This window comes from Cyprinus carpio, chromosome B7 (genome assembly GCF_018340385.1).
Source record: "Cyprinus carpio isolate SPL01 chromosome B7, ASM1834038v1, whole genome shotgun sequence".
Taxonomy (NCBI): domain Eukaryota; kingdom Metazoa; phylum Chordata; class Actinopteri; order Cypriniformes; family Cyprinidae; genus Cyprinus; species Cyprinus carpio.
The window spans coordinates 43,353,756-43,374,424 of NC_056603.1; the positions used below are offsets into that span (position 1 = coordinate 43,353,756).

The following is a 20,669-nucleotide window of genomic DNA, read 5'->3' on the forward strand; positions in this document are numbered from 1 at the left end:
TACTGAGATGCACCTGTACATACACACACAAAGACGGGAAGCTTTAATTTAAGTGTATTTTCATGCTTTGATTTTTATTCCAAAACACTGTCACACCCAGACTGTCACATAACGCCGCCTAAAACAAAATGCTTCCAGCATCTTCTCCTGACCGTGACTGACTATCTTTCATCTCTTCTTGCTGTCAGAAGAATGAATGAAAATCCACCACAGGGTGGGGTTGGTTGGGTGTGTGTGTGTGTGTGTGCTTGTGTGTTGGGGGGGTGTGTGGGGGGGGGGGGGGGGGGGGTTGTTGTTGGGTGTGTGTTTGGGGGGGGGGTGTCAGTGTGGCGTCACAGCTGAAGAACATTAAACTTAGTTTTCCACTTTTTACGAACATTTTAGTCATTTAAGTAAAGGAAAGTAAGCAATGGCTTTTTTTTTTAAGTATTTTAAGTATAACTAGCCACTATATTTCTTGTTAATATAAGTTTTAACTGTAAAGAATCAATCTACTCTTATGTAGCTCACACATTATATAAATTATTATCAACATCATTATCAACAACAACAACTACTGTACTGTTTTTTTTTTATTTTTTATTTTTTTTAGCAAATTTCAATATGGAAAGCTTCGTGAGTAATTCTACTTTTATTTAGCCAAGGCATTATACTAAATATTCAATAATAATAATAATAATAATAATTAATGTTGACACTGTCCTCTATAAGTGTGCCAAATTTCACAACTTTCCCGCAAGCGGTTCTGTGGGCTGACTCAATAGCGGAAGAAGAAGAAGAATTCTTACAGATACAAAGGTGACATCGCACTATCGGTGCTTGGCCCCTAATAATAATAATAATAATAATAATAATAATAATAAAACGTATAGTTTTTTAGCATATTTTGATGTGGGAAGATTCATCAGCAAGTCTTATTTAGCTTATGCATGATACCAAATATATTTAATAATAATAATAATAATAATAATAATTATAATATAATTATAATTATTAATAATGATCAGCTATTATTATTGTTGTTGTTGTTGTTGATGATAACAACAACAATCTCTGTATATTTCAGCTCGTTCTGATGTGGAAAATGTATTATTATTATTAGGCCTATTATTATAACGCAGCGTATCCATGGCTCTTGTTGTCATATTTCCCTCGATATGCACGCTTTTATGGAGGCGAGGAATCCGCTGCTTTCACTCTGCGGGAGTCTCGGTCTATGAATGATTAACTGCATTCCTGCGAACGTGACGCGCGTCAACCTACACCAGCCTCTCCGATTCTCTCTCTCTCTCTCTCTCTCTCTCTGTCCTCTCTCAGCTCTCTCTCTCTCTCTCTCTCTCTCTCTCTCTCTCTCTCTGTCGGCGCGATGAAGGTGCGCATGCAGCATCACGGGGGGCGGATTCCGTTGTCACTGACAACCAGGCAGAAATCAAAGCCTGAGGATTGGGATTACATCACAGGCTCGCGCTGGGCTGGGTCCGTCCCCTGCGCCAGGTGTGACCAGGCTTTTCTCGTGGGAACTCCCTTGCAGAGGCTCTTCCTGCGGTGCGCCTCCACGCATCCATCGCCCCGGGATATAATGGATGAATCCCACACATGACACTCGCATTTGAGACGGATTTCATCTGCACTTGAGTCCCGGCGAAACTTGTCCAAGGATCTGGCGCGAAGAGGGAGCAGAGCTCGTACAGAAATGCCTGTGTTTTCTCCAGTTCTGACTCGTCGAGAGTTTCTTCTTCTTCTCCTAAAATGTCTTGTTTTATTGCCCCGTTTGCAGTGTGCTGGATCGGTGAGTGTCCCGTATGAGGTTTGCTGAATGCATATAATTTGGTGTACATCTTGGCATTCTCTCTTTCTCTCTCCCTCTCTTTCTCTCTCTCACACATTAAAGCGCAAGCAGCCACCTGGTATTGAAATATTAGTTTCCGGACAATCCAACACTGTAACCCAGAAAGGTATGAACTGTTCTCCAATTGATTTCAGAGAGTTTCTGTTTCTAATAACTCTTGGTTTACTGGATTGTGTGTGTGTGTGTGTGTGTGTGTGTGTGTGTGTGCGTGTGTGTGTTAGTTCTCACAACAGATGGCAAAGAGTGCAAGTTTCCTTTTCGCTTTGGCGGCGTGATTTATCACCAGTGTATCTCTATGAACTCTGACAAGGCCTGGTAAGTGCTGACACACACCTGCAGTACACACACGTCCTCGATGGTTATTTTTCAGTAATCACAGAGAAATAATGCTTAAACCACAAACCCAGTGTCAGGACTCAAAGCCCAAAAACCACAGCTGCAGCAAATCACAACCATACTCACAAAGAATCTGCATGCGTAGAATGTGTTTGTTTATTTAAATAGTTGTTTTCACGTACCAATAATAGCTTACTACTCTCAGATCCATGTTTAACTGTTCAACTAACTAATAAATCAGCAGAGAAAAGGCAATCAGTTTATAACCAAGCTCAATTTGGTTTGGGATGAGTTAGAATCTGGGTTTCTGGGTAACGAAGAGATCTGGTTTAAGGCGGTTAATCTAAATCCTTAACCAGTTAATTTGACCAGCCCAAATCTGTCCAGCTAAACCCACATCAATTCAGATCTGTTGTAAGCCAAGACAAGGGTTAATATAGTTAACTAAAACTAAAACCTGAGAACATGTTTTGTTACTGGAAATAAAAAATAAAAAATAAAATAAAAAAAAAACCAGGAATAAAATAATATATATATAAATAATAATTAAATGTATTAAATTTAACTAGTTCCAAAGGCAACATTTATTATTTTTATTTAGTTCAAACTGATGTAGTAAAATAAGTCATGCTAAAACTGAATTAAAAGTAACATATTTTGCTATCCAGGATCAGTAATCCATCTTACTTTTGAACTAGTTTTTCAGAGCAACACTGGACTGGATCACTCTGATTTTTATTTTTTTTTCTCCAGTTTAACAAATCTGCATTAGAAGTGCTCTTAACTAGGCCATATTTCAGAATATAGACTACTAGCTAAATAAAGAAAAGCAGGTAGATCAAGCAGAGCTGTTTCACAAACAGTACAAATATTCTTTAACATTCTCATGCTCTTGACTCTCATCTAACCTACAACAAATCAATATAAACACACAAATATACATGCAGTAATCAATGCAAATTTTAGAAACTACTTTTGACTGGTCCACCTCTGACCGTTTTGTCATTGTATTTAATACACAGTGATAAATAACTTTTCTGACACTATTTTTTATTATACTGACAGCTGTTTGGGGACACAGTCTTATTTTTTTTCTACTACATAATAGCTTACTTCTACTTTGTATACTTTAGAATGGTAACAGTTGAAGTGCTAAATAAAAATTCATGTATATATACAACATAATTCTAATGTATTAGTTAACAGCTTTAAAGTTTTATTGCGTTCTGGTCCTGGAATCAACCTTAAATCTACTCTTCTGATGGCATCAATGTAATTGTTTTGAACAGCACATACTAGATCAAAACAAGACTGAATCAGGTATATTACATTACATTTATTACATTAAAAGAAAATAAATTGCAAACTTTATTTCACCTTGTTGCCTAAATTAAAAATATAATAAAATAATAAACTATTAAAAAATGCACAAACAATTACTTTAAAATATCGAATTAAATTATAATACTAGTAAAAACTGTAATGGTAAAAATAGCACTGATCTAATGTGGTTTGGGAATCTTTAAACAGTACATTTTAAAGATTTGACCAAATCCAATTTCTTTTAAACCGCTGGGCTCTGATGATCACCCATCTTAAACCAGTTTCTTAAGTCCTTGCTAAACCAAACCCTCATCCTTGAAACATTAAGCCAAAGTCGAACCCAGCCCTGATTCTGATGTAAGCCTAATCAAAGCGCTTGAGTAACTTTTACTCAGCCCAGTCTTAACTCTTAACTCTACCACTACTCTTTCATCATCATCTGCGCAGCTCTTTAGTTTCCTCTTCCATACGTCAGCGAGTGGAGCAGATGACTACACATATACTGATTTCATAAACACTTCTAAACACTGAGGGTGAGTGAGTGTTATCAGGGAGAGAGATCAGGGCCGTGACGAGAGATGAAAGAGGCGGTGTGTTATTAATGTCACATCACTGCAGCTCAACAAGTGTGTGCACATCTCTGTGTGGAGCAACTCTTCACTGAGGATTCACTCCAGAAATTGCTTGTGGTTGTGACATGGCGGTCCTCATTTTGATTTGCTTTCCAAAAACCTGTCAGTTTGTTTTCATAATCTCCCAAACCCTTATGCTAGAATTTCTTTCTGTGGGATGCAAAAGAAGAATTTTGAAGAATCATCACACAGCTCGCTTTCATTTATCACCTGTCAAGTTCCCAAATAAAGTCCGTACCATTCGTGTGCAGAGCATACAATGCTTTTTGTGAAGAACAGACTGAATTCTAGAAGTCATTATTCAATGAGAGTCTTCTCTTCCATTGAAAACCACTGCAAGTGTGAAGCTGATTATTCTGATTCTTGAACAGAATCAACTGAATCGTCTGATTCAAGTAGTGATTCATTCGCATCTTAAAGGGGTCCTCTTATGCTCTTTTTACAAAGTCTTGGTTTTGTTTTGGGGATGTACTAGAACAGGTTCTCATACTAGGTTGTTTAAAAACCCATTATTTTTCACATATTTAAAATTATTGCAACACTTCTCTCCCCAGTCTGGCATGAACGGCTCAAATAGTTCCTGTATCAAATGAAGGCCCGCCTTCTGGAATACGCGATGTGCTGTGATTGGTTAGCTGGGCCAATGTGTGCTGTGATTGGTTAGCTGGGCCAGTGTGTGCTGTGATTGGTTAGCTGGGCCAGTGTGTATGGAATGATTGACAGCACGCGGTGCCTAATCAGGAAATGTCCTGCCTCTTACCATAGCTGCCTGCTGCAAGCTTCAGTGTAAATATTGCGTCAAAATCAAATCAATTTGCACGCGATTTAAACCTGGATGATTGTAACCACTCTAAGCTCGTCTGTCTTGGGAAAGCTAGTGTGTCTCCGACATAGTGATAACACTCGTTGCCTTCTCTAGTGCAGCTCAACCAGGTCTCGTCCCATTCGTTGATATTTGTGATATCACAAATCCCGGAAAATATGCGTTGTAGTCCAAATGAGTTGTTCGTTGTAGTTTTTGAAAAGTGATTTCTCTTAAATAAAATATCTCATTTTGAATTGGACTTTGAGCTTTGTAACTTTAGCAGATCTTTTTTATGCTCAAACAGCAACATTACAAACTAACTAAAGTTGATAAAGCATAATATCACCCCTTTAAATTTAGTTCGCTCTGCTTGATCACACAAAGCTTTGTTTGGTAATGTTTTAAAGCTACGAGAATACTTTTTGTGTGCAAAGAAAACACAAACAATGACTATTCAACAATTTTTCTCCTCCTCATCACCCTATAGCGCCATTTTTGAAAAGTATCACATACTTAAAAAATAATGCAACGTATGTATGCAGATATAAGTTGTTTGCATTCAGTTCAAAGCATAAACGATGTAAACGGCGTACATTACATTGCATACGTTGTTTACATATGTGATACTCTTTAAAAAGAAGGTCTTACAGGTTTGGAACGACATGAGGGTGAGTGGACAGCATTTTCATTTTTGGGTGAACTTTCCCTTTAAGTGTAAACTGAATGTAATGTTTTCAGACTCTTATCATTCTGTGAACTTCGCCCCGATCGGGAGCTATATATGCACATGTGCGCTCATCTGTTTTCAGTGCAGCTAATCGTGTCATTTCATGTCATCTTCCCACTCATCAAACTATGACAGGTCCTTTATTGCACAAAGACGGTCATTGCGAAACTGTAAAATGATGAAACTATGGTGTCATGTGCTTTTTTTAAACCATTTTCATAGGTTTCAAGTTATATTGTCGGCTCTGAAAATATGTGAATGTGATTAGAAAAACCAGAGACCAGAAATGTAAAGCGTCTTCCATGTTCAGAAAAAGGTGGATTAGATTGTGTTTTCTTAACATCTACATACACCCCAACCCTAAACAATAACAGTAATTATTAATGTTGTACAGTGTGACAAAAATCAATCGGGTCATGTGTGCTGCTTGAACTGAGGCGCTACAGCGATCTATAGATTGATATTTATAGATATTAATATAGATTGCTTTTAATTACTTTTACAATATATTAACTTTAAATGCAGTATTGCAAAACATTAGAGTTAAAATGATAATCCAGTTCTTTACATGCTTCAGTATGTTAGTTAACACATCAGAATAATTCTACTACTTTAAAACCTGACAAAAGATTATTGAAATAATGATTTAAAAACTATTTTGTTGAAATTTTTATTTTGATTTTGTTTTAGTGTTTAAATGTATTTTTAATTTTTTTTTTGCTCCTGTAGCTCAAGTGGTAGAGCATTGCGTTACAAAGCGCAAGGTTGGGGGTTCGATTGCCCGGGAACACGTGATAGGTAAAAATTGATAGCCTGAATGCACTGTAAGTCGCTTTGGATAAAAGCGTCTGCTAAATGCTTTAATTTAACTTAATTTAATTGCATTTAGAAACAGTCTTGAAAGTGTCTCTCTTTAAGTCACTTAAGTGGCCTTTTATTTCATTAATATTATATTATCTGCAAGTACAGTTAAAAAAAAAAAAAAAAAACTCTGTAAGATCTGAACTACAGTACATTGCATTCTTACAAAAGCTTGCAATTACAATACAACACTTCTGTTTCATAAGCTGGTAAATAGTTTTGTGTGTCACTCATGGAAAGTGAACTGGTATTTATTGTAGTCATTTCTGCTTTTCCCTTTTATAGTTTTATTTGTGTTTGTCAAGAATAAGGGAATTTCGTGCAATCAGTTCACTTTGTTATTTATGACCCTTGTTTTAGTCTGTTTGGTCTTTTCTCAGGTCTGGAGTGTGTCAGGCTCATTGTGTTTGCGGTTGGTCTTGTGTTATAGGTGCTCTCTCACACATAACTTTGACCGCGACCAGAAGTGGGGATTCTGCAGTTCACAAGCACAACTCTTTAATGGTAAGAAGTTGTCCTTTCTTCCTATTAAAACTATTAAGTCAGCAAGTGTTCTTCTGTGGAGTTAGAGCTTGCATTAGATACCTCGTCTCTAGTTATTGCTCTCATTTTTTTTTTTACCTTTCAGAGAAACCAAACAGTCAATATTTCCAATTAGATTCAAAATGTGTAGAATATTTAATAAAATGAAGCACAGTAAATTCTAGTTTTAAAACAACCATGCCATGTTATAGTTGAACTTAATGAACACAAAGTTATTCATATGCATTTAGCAATAAATAGTAATAAACAGAAATATTTGCCAACAAATATCTCTAAATGCATTTTAATATACTAAAAATGCAGAGTCTTCCATGAAAATTTTTGAGTGCTGATGTAAATGAATTGTTACATTAGAGTGATAATATATTTGAGTAAATAATATATAAAATAATATGAATCAATTTGCAGAAATATATTATTCACGAAGTATACTATAATTTTATTTTATTCATATTTAGAATTGGTTTGTATTTTTATATGTATTTTTATTAGTGTTGTCAAACAATTAATCGCGATTAATCACATTCAAAATAAAAGTTTTTGTTTGCATAATATATGTGTGTGTGCTGTGTACATATAAATACACAGTATATATTTCGAAAATATTTACATGTATATATTTATATTCATATGATTTAAATTATATATAAATATATTTAAAATATAAACAACGTATTTTTTAAATATTTACATGTGTGTACACACATATATTATAAAAACAAAAAATATATTGTGTATGCGATTAATCATTTGACAGCACTATTTTTTATCAATGGATTTATATATTTATATCTAATTTTGTTTTTATTTTAATTTACATTTTCTTTTCAGAAAGCTTTAGTAATCTTAGTACTTCAATTTAAACTCATTTTAGTTGAAACTTAAATAACTTAAAACCTAAATCTAAAAATAAAATATAACATAATTTTTGACCATTTTACTTGACAAAAACAACACTTAATGGAAGTGAACTAAACATAACTAAACTTAAACAGTTTCGAAATTAAACTCAAAACTACTCTAACAGCTGCTAAAGAAACTTAATGGCCAAAACACATCAAATCATTGCATTATTAACTTACTGCTTCATTTTACATCGCCAGCAAAGTCATTAAAAGTATCGTGACTGTGGTCAAGAGCACATTTTTTGCTCTCGGATGGATTTATGGCAGAAAGTGTGGGTTTACCAGGATGTTTGACTTTCAGAGGGAGCTGTTTATGTTCATGCATAAATGACACGCTTTGTTTGTGAGATGCACTCCACCAGACCTCAGTGTTTATAACAGCAGATGTACAGAGTTTGGGCTCTGGTTCAAACACTGCGTGTGTAGACGCTTACGAAGAGCGGCATCATGCTATGTTTTTTTTTTTTTTGAAAGGTCATTAGTGGCTTCTTTGGTTTCCTATATGAGACGAGTGTATTGAATTAATTTCATAATTAAGTATATATATATATATATATATATAATATATATATATATATATATATATATATATATTTCTTTACTTAATTATCAAATTAATTCAATACCCTCGGCCCAGAATGTGCTCTGCGAGTTAGAATGGGCAGAAATGCTTGTGTATGTATTTACACGCACTTTTAAATGTGGAAATTCAGTAATCGGGGCTGGAGTGATGCGGACTGCGTTTGTTTACGATCGTAAAACAGATAGTGTCTCTGACGCGATGACTCAGTGAGAGTTTGTGAAGTGAGTGAACTCAGCTGCACGATGAATCAGCTCTCCAGTCATGATGATAAGCATATTTTGCTGTATTTATCTCTTTCTCTGCTCAGGGTTTCTTCCTCTGCGTCGGCAGAACCCGTGTTTGAACGGAGGCGTTCATCTGAACTCGTTTCATTGTGTTTGTCCTGATGGATTCACGGGAGCTCTGTGTGAAAAGAGTGAGTCAGACACACACATGCAGTGAAGGGGTCATATTTACATAATGTAATGCTAAATACAGTGTGATTATGAATTTTTGATGTGCACTTGTAGTGTACTTCAAATCTTAAAAGTGTATTTTTAAAAAGCTGTACTTGCAGATAATATAATATTAATGAAATAAAAGGCCACTTAAAGAGAGACACTCATGACTGTTTCTTAACACACTTAAGTGCACTTTTAAAACGTTGAAATAATCTCAGATTAAAGATTATTATGTTTTAATAAACTTTCGTCGTTTTTTAAAGAAGTGCACTTATTTTGAAGTATTGATTAACCTACTAAAGCACATGTAAAGAACTCGGTTATCATTTTATCTGTTGCATGTTAGTCAATATTACATTTAATATATTTTAAATGTACTACAGTTAATGTATTCTGAATATTATGAATTACATTACAACATCTTATGTTATGTTCTAAATTCATAATGTATTACATAATATAATATTTATAATATTTAATAATAAAAAAATTATAATTTAAAAATATATTTAAATGTAAAAATATTTAAATTCTACTGAAATGTACATTCACGTTTCCCTAGAAATGTCATTAAAGTATATTTTAAGCTATAATAAATGTCAGTACATTCACCAGTGCTTTAAAAATATTTCAATAGAAGACAATAGAAGTAATTATGGAATTACATATACTGTAAAAAAGTACTTGAGTCCTACTTAAGTGGGTCAAAACACTCATCTGTCTGTCTATCTATCTATCTATCTATTTATTTTTTTATTATGCAATAATGAATTATAGTTCCATCTAAGTTCTTTTTTTGGTTAATAATAGGAATATTATAGCCTGCACTAATGATAATTGCGTAACAGCAGTAATTAACGATAGAAGTGTTGGATCTGTTCATATGTAGGCTTCATTTTTGTCGCACAGCGTCACACGTTGGTCTCCATTCATGCGTCGCTCTCTTTCATGTTGAGAAATCTCTCATCTTTAAGGCTATCACATGTCCTGTGACCCGTGAAGGTTTCGTGTCTTTATGTTGTCTGTCATCTGATATCGGTCGAGTTCTGACGGGTGGGAGAGCCGGGAGGGTTTGTTCTGATGATCGGGTTTGTTTCTGTGGTTTGTTTTGTAGAGAAGTGCTACGAGCCGCTGCATCTGAAGTACTATGACATCGGAGACTCGTGGGGACGGATCTACCTGCGCTCCGTAGAGCTGTGCACGTGCCTCAGCGGAGGAGAGAGCTGCGAGCGTGCACGTTACACGGGTAAATAAACAACTGACACCTGATCACCTGTGGCCTGTAGCAGAAGCGAGAAGAACAAACTCAGGGTAGCTTTAGAGTTGACAAAACCAAACTAATTCAGCCTGGTTTCGATCAGGATCAGCGAGCTCACAAAGCTCGATATAAATGTGCTCTGTCTACTCAGGGTTGATCCAGAGTTTGTGATTAACACCTGAAAGTGTGACATGTGCCGCAAATATAATTAAGATAAATGCATTTACAAGGCAGGAATAAACACTGCTGCTGCAGAAAACGTTTGAGAAGGCATCAGAAGAAAATATCTGACTATGCAAAAGAATAAGCTGAATTTAAGTGTATATAGTTTCACACAGAGCTCAAAAGAAAATACATAACGTTTCGTTATTTTAAAAGCTTTCTATATTGAAACTTATTTATTGGCAATGTATATATTCAAATGTTATATTAATTGACAGTCCATATAATATTATTTTAATATATATATTATATTATTATGGATAATTGTAATTCATATGATATTAGTATAATAAAATAACAGCAAACAGCAATTTTGTCTCTGAAATTCTTCTACTCTAAACTGCTTTAATTTGGAGTGAGAGATATGGGGGAGTGGCTTAATTGCATCTGATATATACACTTTACTCACAGCTGATTGGTCCAGTTTTGGTTTGCGATCTCAAACCCAGAATAAAACCTGCTCTGGGTAGCTGTGTAGCGTAAGTAACCATGGTGACGAAGCCCGCTCAAAACCAACCCTTCTTCTTGAGCTCAGACTCAGAGTTTGCTCAAACTAAACTTTAACTTTTCTGGGTAAAAACTGAAACTTTCTTCATGCTACAGGCCACTGCAGCTACTGCTGTATTCCTGCTGAACTTTCTTCTCTCTGTGTGTGTGTGTGTGTGTGTGTGTGTGTGTGTGTGTGTGTGTGTGTGTGTGTGTGTGTGTTTAGTGTGTTCGAGGAATCGCTGTGAAAATGACGGAATCTGTAGGATGATTGAAGCCACTGGTGAAGAGGTGTGTGGATGTACATCTGGATATACTGGACAATACTGTGACATCAGTGAGTGCGAGCACACACACACACACACACACACACACACACACACACACACAAGCAGGGCCTGAAAGTATTTTTAATCTTTCAAATGGTCAGTAAATGCAAATCTTTATGTTTCAGAGACTGATAATTACCTCCCTCATATTATATGAGTTTTTGTGTCTCCCGTTTATTTTATATGAGGTTTGCATTTTTCTATATAATTATTTCAAATAGTTTTGTAAGTATAGTTAAAATATTGGTAAAAATTCAAATGGCTTGTACTTATTTAAAAATGTAGATTTTCTTTAAAGAAAGAAAGAAAGCCTCAATCTCTCCGTGTGTGTGTGTGTGTGCGTGTGTGTGTGTGTGTGTGTGTGTGTGTGTGTGTGTGTGTGTGTGTGTGTGTGTTGTCAGAGCCAGCAGAGCAGTGTTACCGTGACTCAGGCGCTCAGTACCGTGGTGTGGTGAATGTCACGGTCTCGGGCTCGTCTTGTCTGCCGTGGAACTCAGATCTGCTGTTCACGGAGCTGACGGTGGAGACGGTGCACAGCGCCGCCCGCAGGGGCCTCGGGGAACACGCCTTCTGCAGGTCACACTCTTACTGTAACACAGGGCTGAAGGAGAACAGCTCTTACTTCTCTAACCAATCAGACTTACCATTATTTTTAGAAGGAACACTTTATTTGAAGGCGTCCTTGTTACATGTTGCATGTACTTACTATTACAATAACAACTACTCTAATTATGCATAATTACATGCAAGTAACCCTAAGCCAAACCCTAATTTTAACCCTAACCATATAGCTAGTACATGTAGTTCATTAATATTACTCAGTGCTTAAAGTGTAACACTGACACCTTAAAATAAAGTGTAACCTTTTTAATTGGTTAATTTATGTGCATTTCAGTTTTATTGTAGTTTTATTAAATGAAAATAAGAAATAAGTAAAATAGCTGAATAAATATATGTACATCAAAAAAAAAATTAAAAATCATGTCTGTTTTGCTAGAAAAAGTCAAGCTTTTTCACGAAAATATGTGCATTTAGTAGCATTTTTGCTTTGTAATGTGAAGAAGTCCTGCATTCTTCCTCAAACAGCAGAAAAGCACCACAAACACACGTTTCCTGTCTGAATCTGAGCCAAAATATGAGTATTTTCACAAACATTTTCACATGTATGAATGATTCTGAAGACATTAGAATCCTGATTTCCACTCTTTTGCAGATTGTAAGTTAATTTATACATTTTGAAAACTTCTTTTTGTTATTAAAACCGATACGAGAGAGAGAGATACATTAATTAATTAATTAATGTGAAACTTTGGGGATTACAGTCAATATATAGGCTAATTATATAAATGAAGAAAAATAATTTAAAAAAATGTTTTTTTTATGCAATTGGTTGATTATCAGTTGAACACATAATGTATTGAAAGTCATGTTTTTGTCAGAACGTTACACAGCCATGTATCTTGCAAAAAATAATTGCTAATATTACCTAATTTGATGATGCTGATGGTGCTGTTCAAAAATACAATACATTTTTTTTTTTTTTTTTTTTTTTTTTACAAAATATGAATGCATATTTTTCAAATTATACATAAGCATCAGCTTTGATATGCATTTATCAAAATAAAGCAGCTGAATAGCAAAAGTTTTGGTTTTAATGACAAAAAGAAGTTTTTAAAATGTATAGATTAAATTACAATCTGCAAAAGAGTGAAAATCAGGATTCTAATGTCTTCAGAATCATTCATTCATGTGAAAATGAGCTGAGAATTGAACAAATGCTTGCATTTCCGCTCAGATTCAGACAGGAATCGTGTGTTTGTAGTGCTTTTCTGCTGTTTTATTGTAGTTTTATTAATTTTTAATGTTTGTGGTGAATTTTTTGTTTTTTGAGGGAGTATTCTTGTGTTATTAGGCTTGACTTTCTCGAGCAAAACAGACAATCAGCGCCTCGATGTCAGTCAGGAACATGTACTGGGTTGAACTGAGCAGATCTGCTGCAGGACAGTATTATGTGTGATTGTGATCTTGTGCTGTCTGAGGTGTTTCCTTGATTTGGCAGGAATCCTGATCAAGATAAGCTGCCGTGGTGTTACACGATGACAGAGCGAGCCGTTTCCTGGGAGTACTGCAACATCAAGCCCTGCTCCAAACCAGCGCGTCAGTAAAAGCAGATCCCGAGCTTCTCAGTAAACAAGAATCAAAGCATGAATGATAACCTTTCCTAAAAACTTCTCTAGAAATCTCACGGACTTTCTCAGGTGTGGGAAGGAGAAATCTAACCCAGATCTGATTGGTTCTTAGTGTTTGTTTTTTATTAACGGCGTTCAGAGACGCTGCAGCACGTGTGTGCTCAAGCAGGGTTCTCACCGTCACTCTTTATACATCTAGCCTACATTAGCGCTCAAAACTTAAAATTAATACATTTCATTCAATTCAATTGATCAAAAGCGAGAGTAAAGACATTTATAATGTTGCAGAAGATATCTGTTTCAAATAAACGCTGTTCTTTTTAACTTTCTATTCATCTATGAATCCTGAAAATATAAAATGGATCACAGTTTCCACAAAAATATGAACTGTTTTCAACATTGATGATAATCAGAAATATTAGAATGAATTGTGGAGATAAGACTGGAGTAATGATGCTGAAAATTCAAATTACAACTCACATTTTACTACATATTCACATAGAAAAGTTATTTTAAATTATAATAATATTTCAAAATTTTTACTGCATTTTTGATCACATAAATGCAATCAACGTCTCTTAACTCGAGTGTTAGCAATAACAAATACTAAAGGACAGGAGTTTTCCTATAGATTTCCTATCCTATCCTATTCTATTCCTATTTTTATTTTAAGCATGTATTTATTTAATATCATTTTTTCATTATTCATATATTCAAATTATGTTTTGTGTATTTATTTTTATCTAATTTTAAATAACTTATTTTTCACTCATTTATTAATCTAATAATTACATTTATTTTTGTTTAATCTAATGTTTTTTTATTTATTTAACTATTATTTTCATTTATTTTTTTTAATTATTTATTAAATTATTATTACATTTTATTTATATTGATCTATTCTATTTTTTAATTATTTATTTATTTACTTACCCCTCTGAGGGTCCCCAGACCATTTAAACCCCCTGCTATAATGAACACCAATATTTACTGTCCAGGTCCATTTACTTTAGGAAAAAAATGGTAAATGAACAGACACACATATTATTTATTTAATTATAATTTAGTTTTTGTTACTGCAGTTTTTGTTATTTTTTATTATTTAATATAGTTTGCATACAGCTAAAACATGATAGAATATTCAGTGTCCTACAGTCAGGTGTGTGCAGATTATTTGTATTAAACCCAGTGTCTGTTGTTTCTGTCAGCGGGCCGCAGAAGTCCAGTCATCGCCGTGGCCCCGCGGCCCTCCCGCAGTTCTGCCAGGACCCCGGCGTGTGGGAAGAGGCACGAGAAGCGGATCAGTCGAGGGCGAATCCTGGGCGGGACGAGTGCATTGCCCGGCGCTCACCCCTGGATGGCAGCGCTGTACATCGCAGACGAGTTTTGTGCAGGAACACTGGTCTCCTCCTGCTGGATCGTGTCTGCCGCTCACTGCTTCCTCCGCAAGTATGTGTCTGTGTGTTCTCTTCATGCATTTCTATAGAGTTACAGCTTCGTTCTAACTCCATACAGCTATATAACTGACTCTCTCTCTCTCAGTCCATTAAAGTCACAGATTCGGGTCGTTCTCGGCCAGCACTCCTTTAACGACACCGGTCCCAACACCAGGACCTTTGCTGTTCAGGATTATATTTTAAACCCGCGTTACACACAGTTTGAGCCGACCTTAAACGATATCGGTGAGTTTGGACTCTAAATACAGAAACTTTACCATCATTCTTCACTTACAAACTTGCATATCTGTGCGTATATATATATATATATATATATATTATATATATATATATATATATATATATATATATATATATATATATGCATACACACACTTGTTTTTTTTTTTTTTTTTTTAATTTGTTGTCTTTTTATTAGTTTTTGTCTTTTTTATTAATTTTTCTTTTCTAATGTCAGTATAGTATTTATTTAATCAGTTTTAGTTTTTTAGTTTATTTATTTTTTTTTTTTTAGAATTTAAATTTATGATGAGCATTAGTAGTAATAATAATATGTTTATTTTTTTTTTTTTTTTTCAGTTATCGTTTACAGTTTTAGGTTTTATTTATATATATATATATATATATATATATATATATCTATATATATATAGATAATATATATATAAAATATAAATTATTTATTTATTTATTTATTTATAATTATTTTTATTAATTTATTTACAATAATTATTTACAAATTATTGTTTTTATTTTATTTTTATTTTTATTTTATTTTTATTGATAGATGATTGAAATTTTAAACTAATTTTTAGTAACAGGGTTGCATATATATATATATATATATATATATATATATATATATATATATATCTTATAAGTGTAAATTCTTTCAGGAGCTTCGGACCCTGTTTTGTACTTTATTCAATAAAAGTCCCGTGTGTGTTCAGACGTGGGCGTCTGCAACATGGGCAATTGAACAAAGACAACACATTATGTGAAAATGTGCTTTTCAAACTTCTCAGGAAATGTATGTAAAACAGCACACACACACACGGTGTGTATCAGACACGCTTCAACATGCTGAGCTCCAGCACTTGTGCTGATTGAACCGCATTGTACCCTGATCTCTGTCTCCAAAAGCACATAAATTAAACTAAGTTTCTGTATATTGCAATAGATAAAAACCAGTGAGTGTCTTTCATCTGTGCTAAGCATTGCTATGGGGCGAGTAAGTGTGTGTGTGTGTGTGATTTAGTGTCTTGTGTGTAATAGCAGCTGTTTTTGCAGCTCTAGTGAAGCTGAAGAAGGTTGCCGGACGCTGCGCTCTGAAGACGCCTTTCATCAGGCCCATCTGTCTGCCGGGGAAACACATGACGTTTCCCGATCACTACTGCTGTAAGATCTCAGGCTGGGGTCACATGCACGAGAGTGAGTTCACCGACACTAACTCTGCACCGGTGCTGCTTTACTATCACTGAGAAACTGTTATAGCTTTTACCAGTGCTTGAAGTGTACTAACAGTCAAAACCTCAGTGTCTGAGCGATTAGAAATGAAACTATAAACCAACACTCATCTCAACAAATCACGTGATTGAATGCAAGCTGAGTCGGTCTACCAGCGGTTTTCAAAGTGGGGGCCACAAGAGCATGTCAGGGAGCGTGCAGAGTAGTAAAATAATAATTAATTACTGATTTCTTCAGTAAATTTTAACAAAAACAATACCTTATAAAAATGAAAACCACAGGTTTTGCGATCAGATCAACCGGTAAACTCCTGGAAAGTCCAAGGATCCAGAAAGCGAATGTATTCAAACAGTAAGTTCAAAACAGAGCTAATGCAGAGAAAACATGGTCGATTTCATCAGAGATGGAGGAGATAATAGTACTCGCATACAGACGTCAGTAAATGATTATTTTCAGTATGCAGTTATTAAAAGTGTGAGTGTTTTATGCAGGATGCTGGCTGAAGGTGTTTTAAGGCCGGGACACACACCAAGCCGACTTCAAAGAACTAGCGTCGGATCAAAAAGCTGCGCTCCAACACACCGCACAGATTACAGCCGACGGCGAACTAACACGTGCGTTCTGCGCATGCGTGAGAGGAATGAACCGTCTATATCAGCAGCTAATTATAATATATATTCGTCATTCAGAAGGAGAAACCGAAACAAAAGATATACGAGATAAACGGAGATATACGAAACGTAAACAAAGCAGCGCTTGCTTACCATCTGAATATCAGTAATGCTGATAACTTTAATCATTTTAAGCGGCTCATGTCAAGGTAGCTCGTTTAGTGGTCTTGTGGTGTCTCCCTGTGGTCCTGTTTGGTATTGCAGCTTGACTTGTGCAAAATTTGTATTAAAAGTGCTGCAACTGCTGCTGTAAATGTTTTTTTTTTTTTTTTTTTTTTGAGAAGCTATACAAATATATGTGTATTGAATTGCAAACATTCATTTATTTATTGTGACTATATATACATACATATATATATATACAAATATATGTGTATTGAATTGCAAACATTTATATATATATATATATATATATATATATATTAATTGCGAATTATGAAAATAAAAATTTACTTTAGTTCTTTAGTTTGTATTTATTTCTTTTTGGGTGGTTGAGTGAGGTTGAGTACCGTCACTTCTTTTTTTCCACTTCAAGCACTGGTTTTTTTTTTTTTTTTGAATTAGTTTTTTTTTTTTTTTTGTTTTGTTGATTTTTTTTGATCTTTTTTTTTCATTTTTTTGTTTGTATTTTATTTGGTTATGTTTTTAAATATGTCTATATAGTTTTTATTTTCTATTTCAGTTTTAGTTTTAGTTATTTTAGTAAACAAGTAAACAAACTTTTATGTTGGCTTGACAAAGCCTTGTTTGAAAGTTTTAATATCTTTGAAAAGCTTGAAATTTGATGATTTGTTCTACTGCATTGTCAAAATTTCATGCAAGTTGCTAACATGTTCTGTTTCAGCATGGATTAACATGTTGTTAACATGTTTTAAAATGTTGCTAATATGTTTTAGCTTGTTGCTAGCATTATCTACCCTTACGAAAAAGAAGTTTATTCAAGTGTGCTATTAGTATACTTCTTTTAAACTAAAAATAGGAAAGTATGCTTTTAGTTTACTTTTTATGTACTTCTCAGAAAATGGCTTTATGTACTCCTCAGAAATATACTTAAAATGACATTTAAGTATACTTGACTTATACTTACAAAAAGTCTAAATATACTTGAACTTTACTTAAGTATACTTAATAAAATAAACTTGAAGTATACTACTTTTTTTTGGTGGTGGTATTTTTTGTTGGTATAATTTTTTAGTGTTTTTTAATGTTTTTTTTATGTGTTTTCACATTGTTAGCATGTTTCTACCATATTGGCACATTACTAGCATGATTTAGCATGTTGACCTTGTCATGTCGTTCCAAACCCGTGAGACCTTCGTTCATCTTCGGAACACAAATTAAGATATTTCTGATGAAATCCAAGAGCTCTCTGACCCTCCGTAGCAAGGATCCTAACACGATCAAGGTCCAGAAATGTTGAATAAAGTCTTTTTTTCTTTTTCTTTTTCTTTTTCTTTTTTTGTACCTGTGTGAATGTGATGTGTGTGTGTGTGTGTGTGTGTGTGTGTGTGTGTGTGTGTGTGTGTGTGTGTGTGTGTGTGTGTGTGTGTGTGTGTTTAGAGGCGAACTCGTACTCTCACCTGATGGAGGGAGTGGTGAAGATCATCCCGTTCGATCAGTGCTCGTCTCCAAACGTCTACGGGTCAGAGGTCAGGTCAGGGATGCTGTGTGCGGGCAGTGAGCTCTGTGTGGACGCCTGTCAGGTCAGACGCCAAAACAACACCAAACACCATTTGTCATGCTATTTTTTATTACCTTTATTGGATTGCAGATTTGGATTGTATATTGCATAAGTCTCATAATTTTACTTTTTTATTTTAGACTAATATTCACATTTTGAGTATAAATTTAAAAAAAAAAAAACACATGAATATGAATATCAGATATTCTTTAATAAATTGTAATAAATACTTATAAGTAGTGTTACATTTTAGACTAATATTAACACACACACACACACACACACACACACACACACATATATATATAATGCTCACAGAAATCATTTTGTTTCAAAGCAATGAACAAACAGGTCTGATTATTTTACTTTTTTTATTTTAGAGCAATATTAATTAAATATTAATACTGATATAATAATATGGAATATCTTCATCAATAAATACTCTAATATCACTATTACTGCAGTAATAATATGCAATTCTTATTGTTTAAGATTAATATTAATGTAATTAGTATTAATATATGCATTAATTCAATTCTGACATATAGAATATTCTATATCAGTAAATGCTCTGATACCTGTGGAAGCCTGTTTCCGCCAATGAATAAAACATTTAAAAAAACAATTCTCAAAATTATGAGTTTATATTCTGCAATTCTGACTTTGGAACTCACTATTGATAGTTTATATCTTGCAATTCTGAGAAAAAAATAAATAAAAAAATCTGAATTGTGAAATAAAAAGTCACAACATTTTTTATTTATCTATTTATTTTATTCTGTGGTGGAAACAGGCTTCCATACACATCAGTATTATTTTAGAATAACTGAACTGTTTGTACTGAGAGATGGTTTGATGTGTGTGTGTGTGACTTGTTCAGGGTGACTCGGGCGGTCCGTTAGCGTGCGAGTGTGACGGCGTGAGCTTCCTGTACGGGATCATCAGCTGGGGAGACGGATGCGGACGCTCGGGAAAACCGGGCGTTTACACCCTCGTGCCCAAATATTCAGACTGGATCAACAGCGTCATCAAAAAATCCAGAAAAACATCCCAGAAAACATCAGTGAAAAGAACGAAAATAAACATTTGTATCGGGAGTCAGTGCCAAAGATAAAACAACTGTGACTTTATTATTAATGTATTCATGAAGGCTTTCCATTCCAGCGTCACTGTGTCATACTGAAGGACCTGTGTTTTACTGCGAGCCTGCTGTATTTATAATTAACTAGCAGTGTGGTGACATGTACACTGGAATGGAAAGTGTTATCTAAAGTTATTATTATTATTATCATTATTATGTATTTTGCATATCGATACATTTTGATTGCTGTGAAATAAATGTCTTTAATCTGCATTAAAAAATTAAAAAGAGAGTGTTTTGCAGGGTTTGAGTGAATCTAGTATTGGAAAGGTCATGTTTACGCAGAAACCCTTGAAAGTGAATAGACAGATGCGACCGTTTGCTGTTAAGTGTCATCTGAACACTAAATTATTCCACTATATATTAAAACCATTAATTAAGTGCATTCCTTTGACTTTCATTCAAACAGGTCTCTGTGGTCAATTTCTTTTCTGACATTGGAATGCCCAAGTAATGCATAATGAATATGTATAATTATTTATCATATTTCAACGCAAAATTAAAATGCATGACATTATATGTCACATATTATTATTTTTCATTATTTTTATACTGTTTTCATTGCATTTCCTCACAGTTTTTATTACTTAAATGGTAATAAATGTTTGAGTTTGCTTGTAATTCAGTCATTGAATTATTATAAATGATTATTTCTATTAGATTGTCATAATATAGTAATGAGAATTACCCTGTTCAGTGTTTTTTTCTTCCTTTTTTTCACATTGTATAGTATTTAGAGGTTATTTACAAACAATTAATTTTCA

General features: G+C 34.3%; 1 protein-coding gene across 1 annotated transcript; it reads left to right on the forward strand.

The window, feature by feature from the left end:
- Nucleotides 1–1,342: 1,342 nt before the first annotated feature.
- Nucleotides 1,343–20,137, forward strand: LOC109075326 (hepatocyte growth factor activator). Its single transcript, XM_042728778.1, has 14 exons — nt 1,343–1,789; nt 1,892–1,955; nt 2,071–2,164; nt 6,964–7,037; nt 8,872–8,979; nt 10,119–10,250; nt 11,197–11,307; nt 11,701–11,875; nt 13,359–13,456; nt 14,697–14,937; nt 15,031–15,170; nt 16,236–16,376; nt 18,644–18,786; nt 19,645–20,137. Exons 1-14 carry the CDS (start codon nt 1,694–1,696, stop codon nt 19,876–19,878), a joined length of 1,851 nt encoding a protein of 616 aa, XP_042584712.1. The 5' UTR covers nt 1,343–1,693; the 3' UTR covers nt 19,879–20,137.
- The last annotated feature ends 532 nt before the right edge of the window (nt 20,138–20,669 follow it).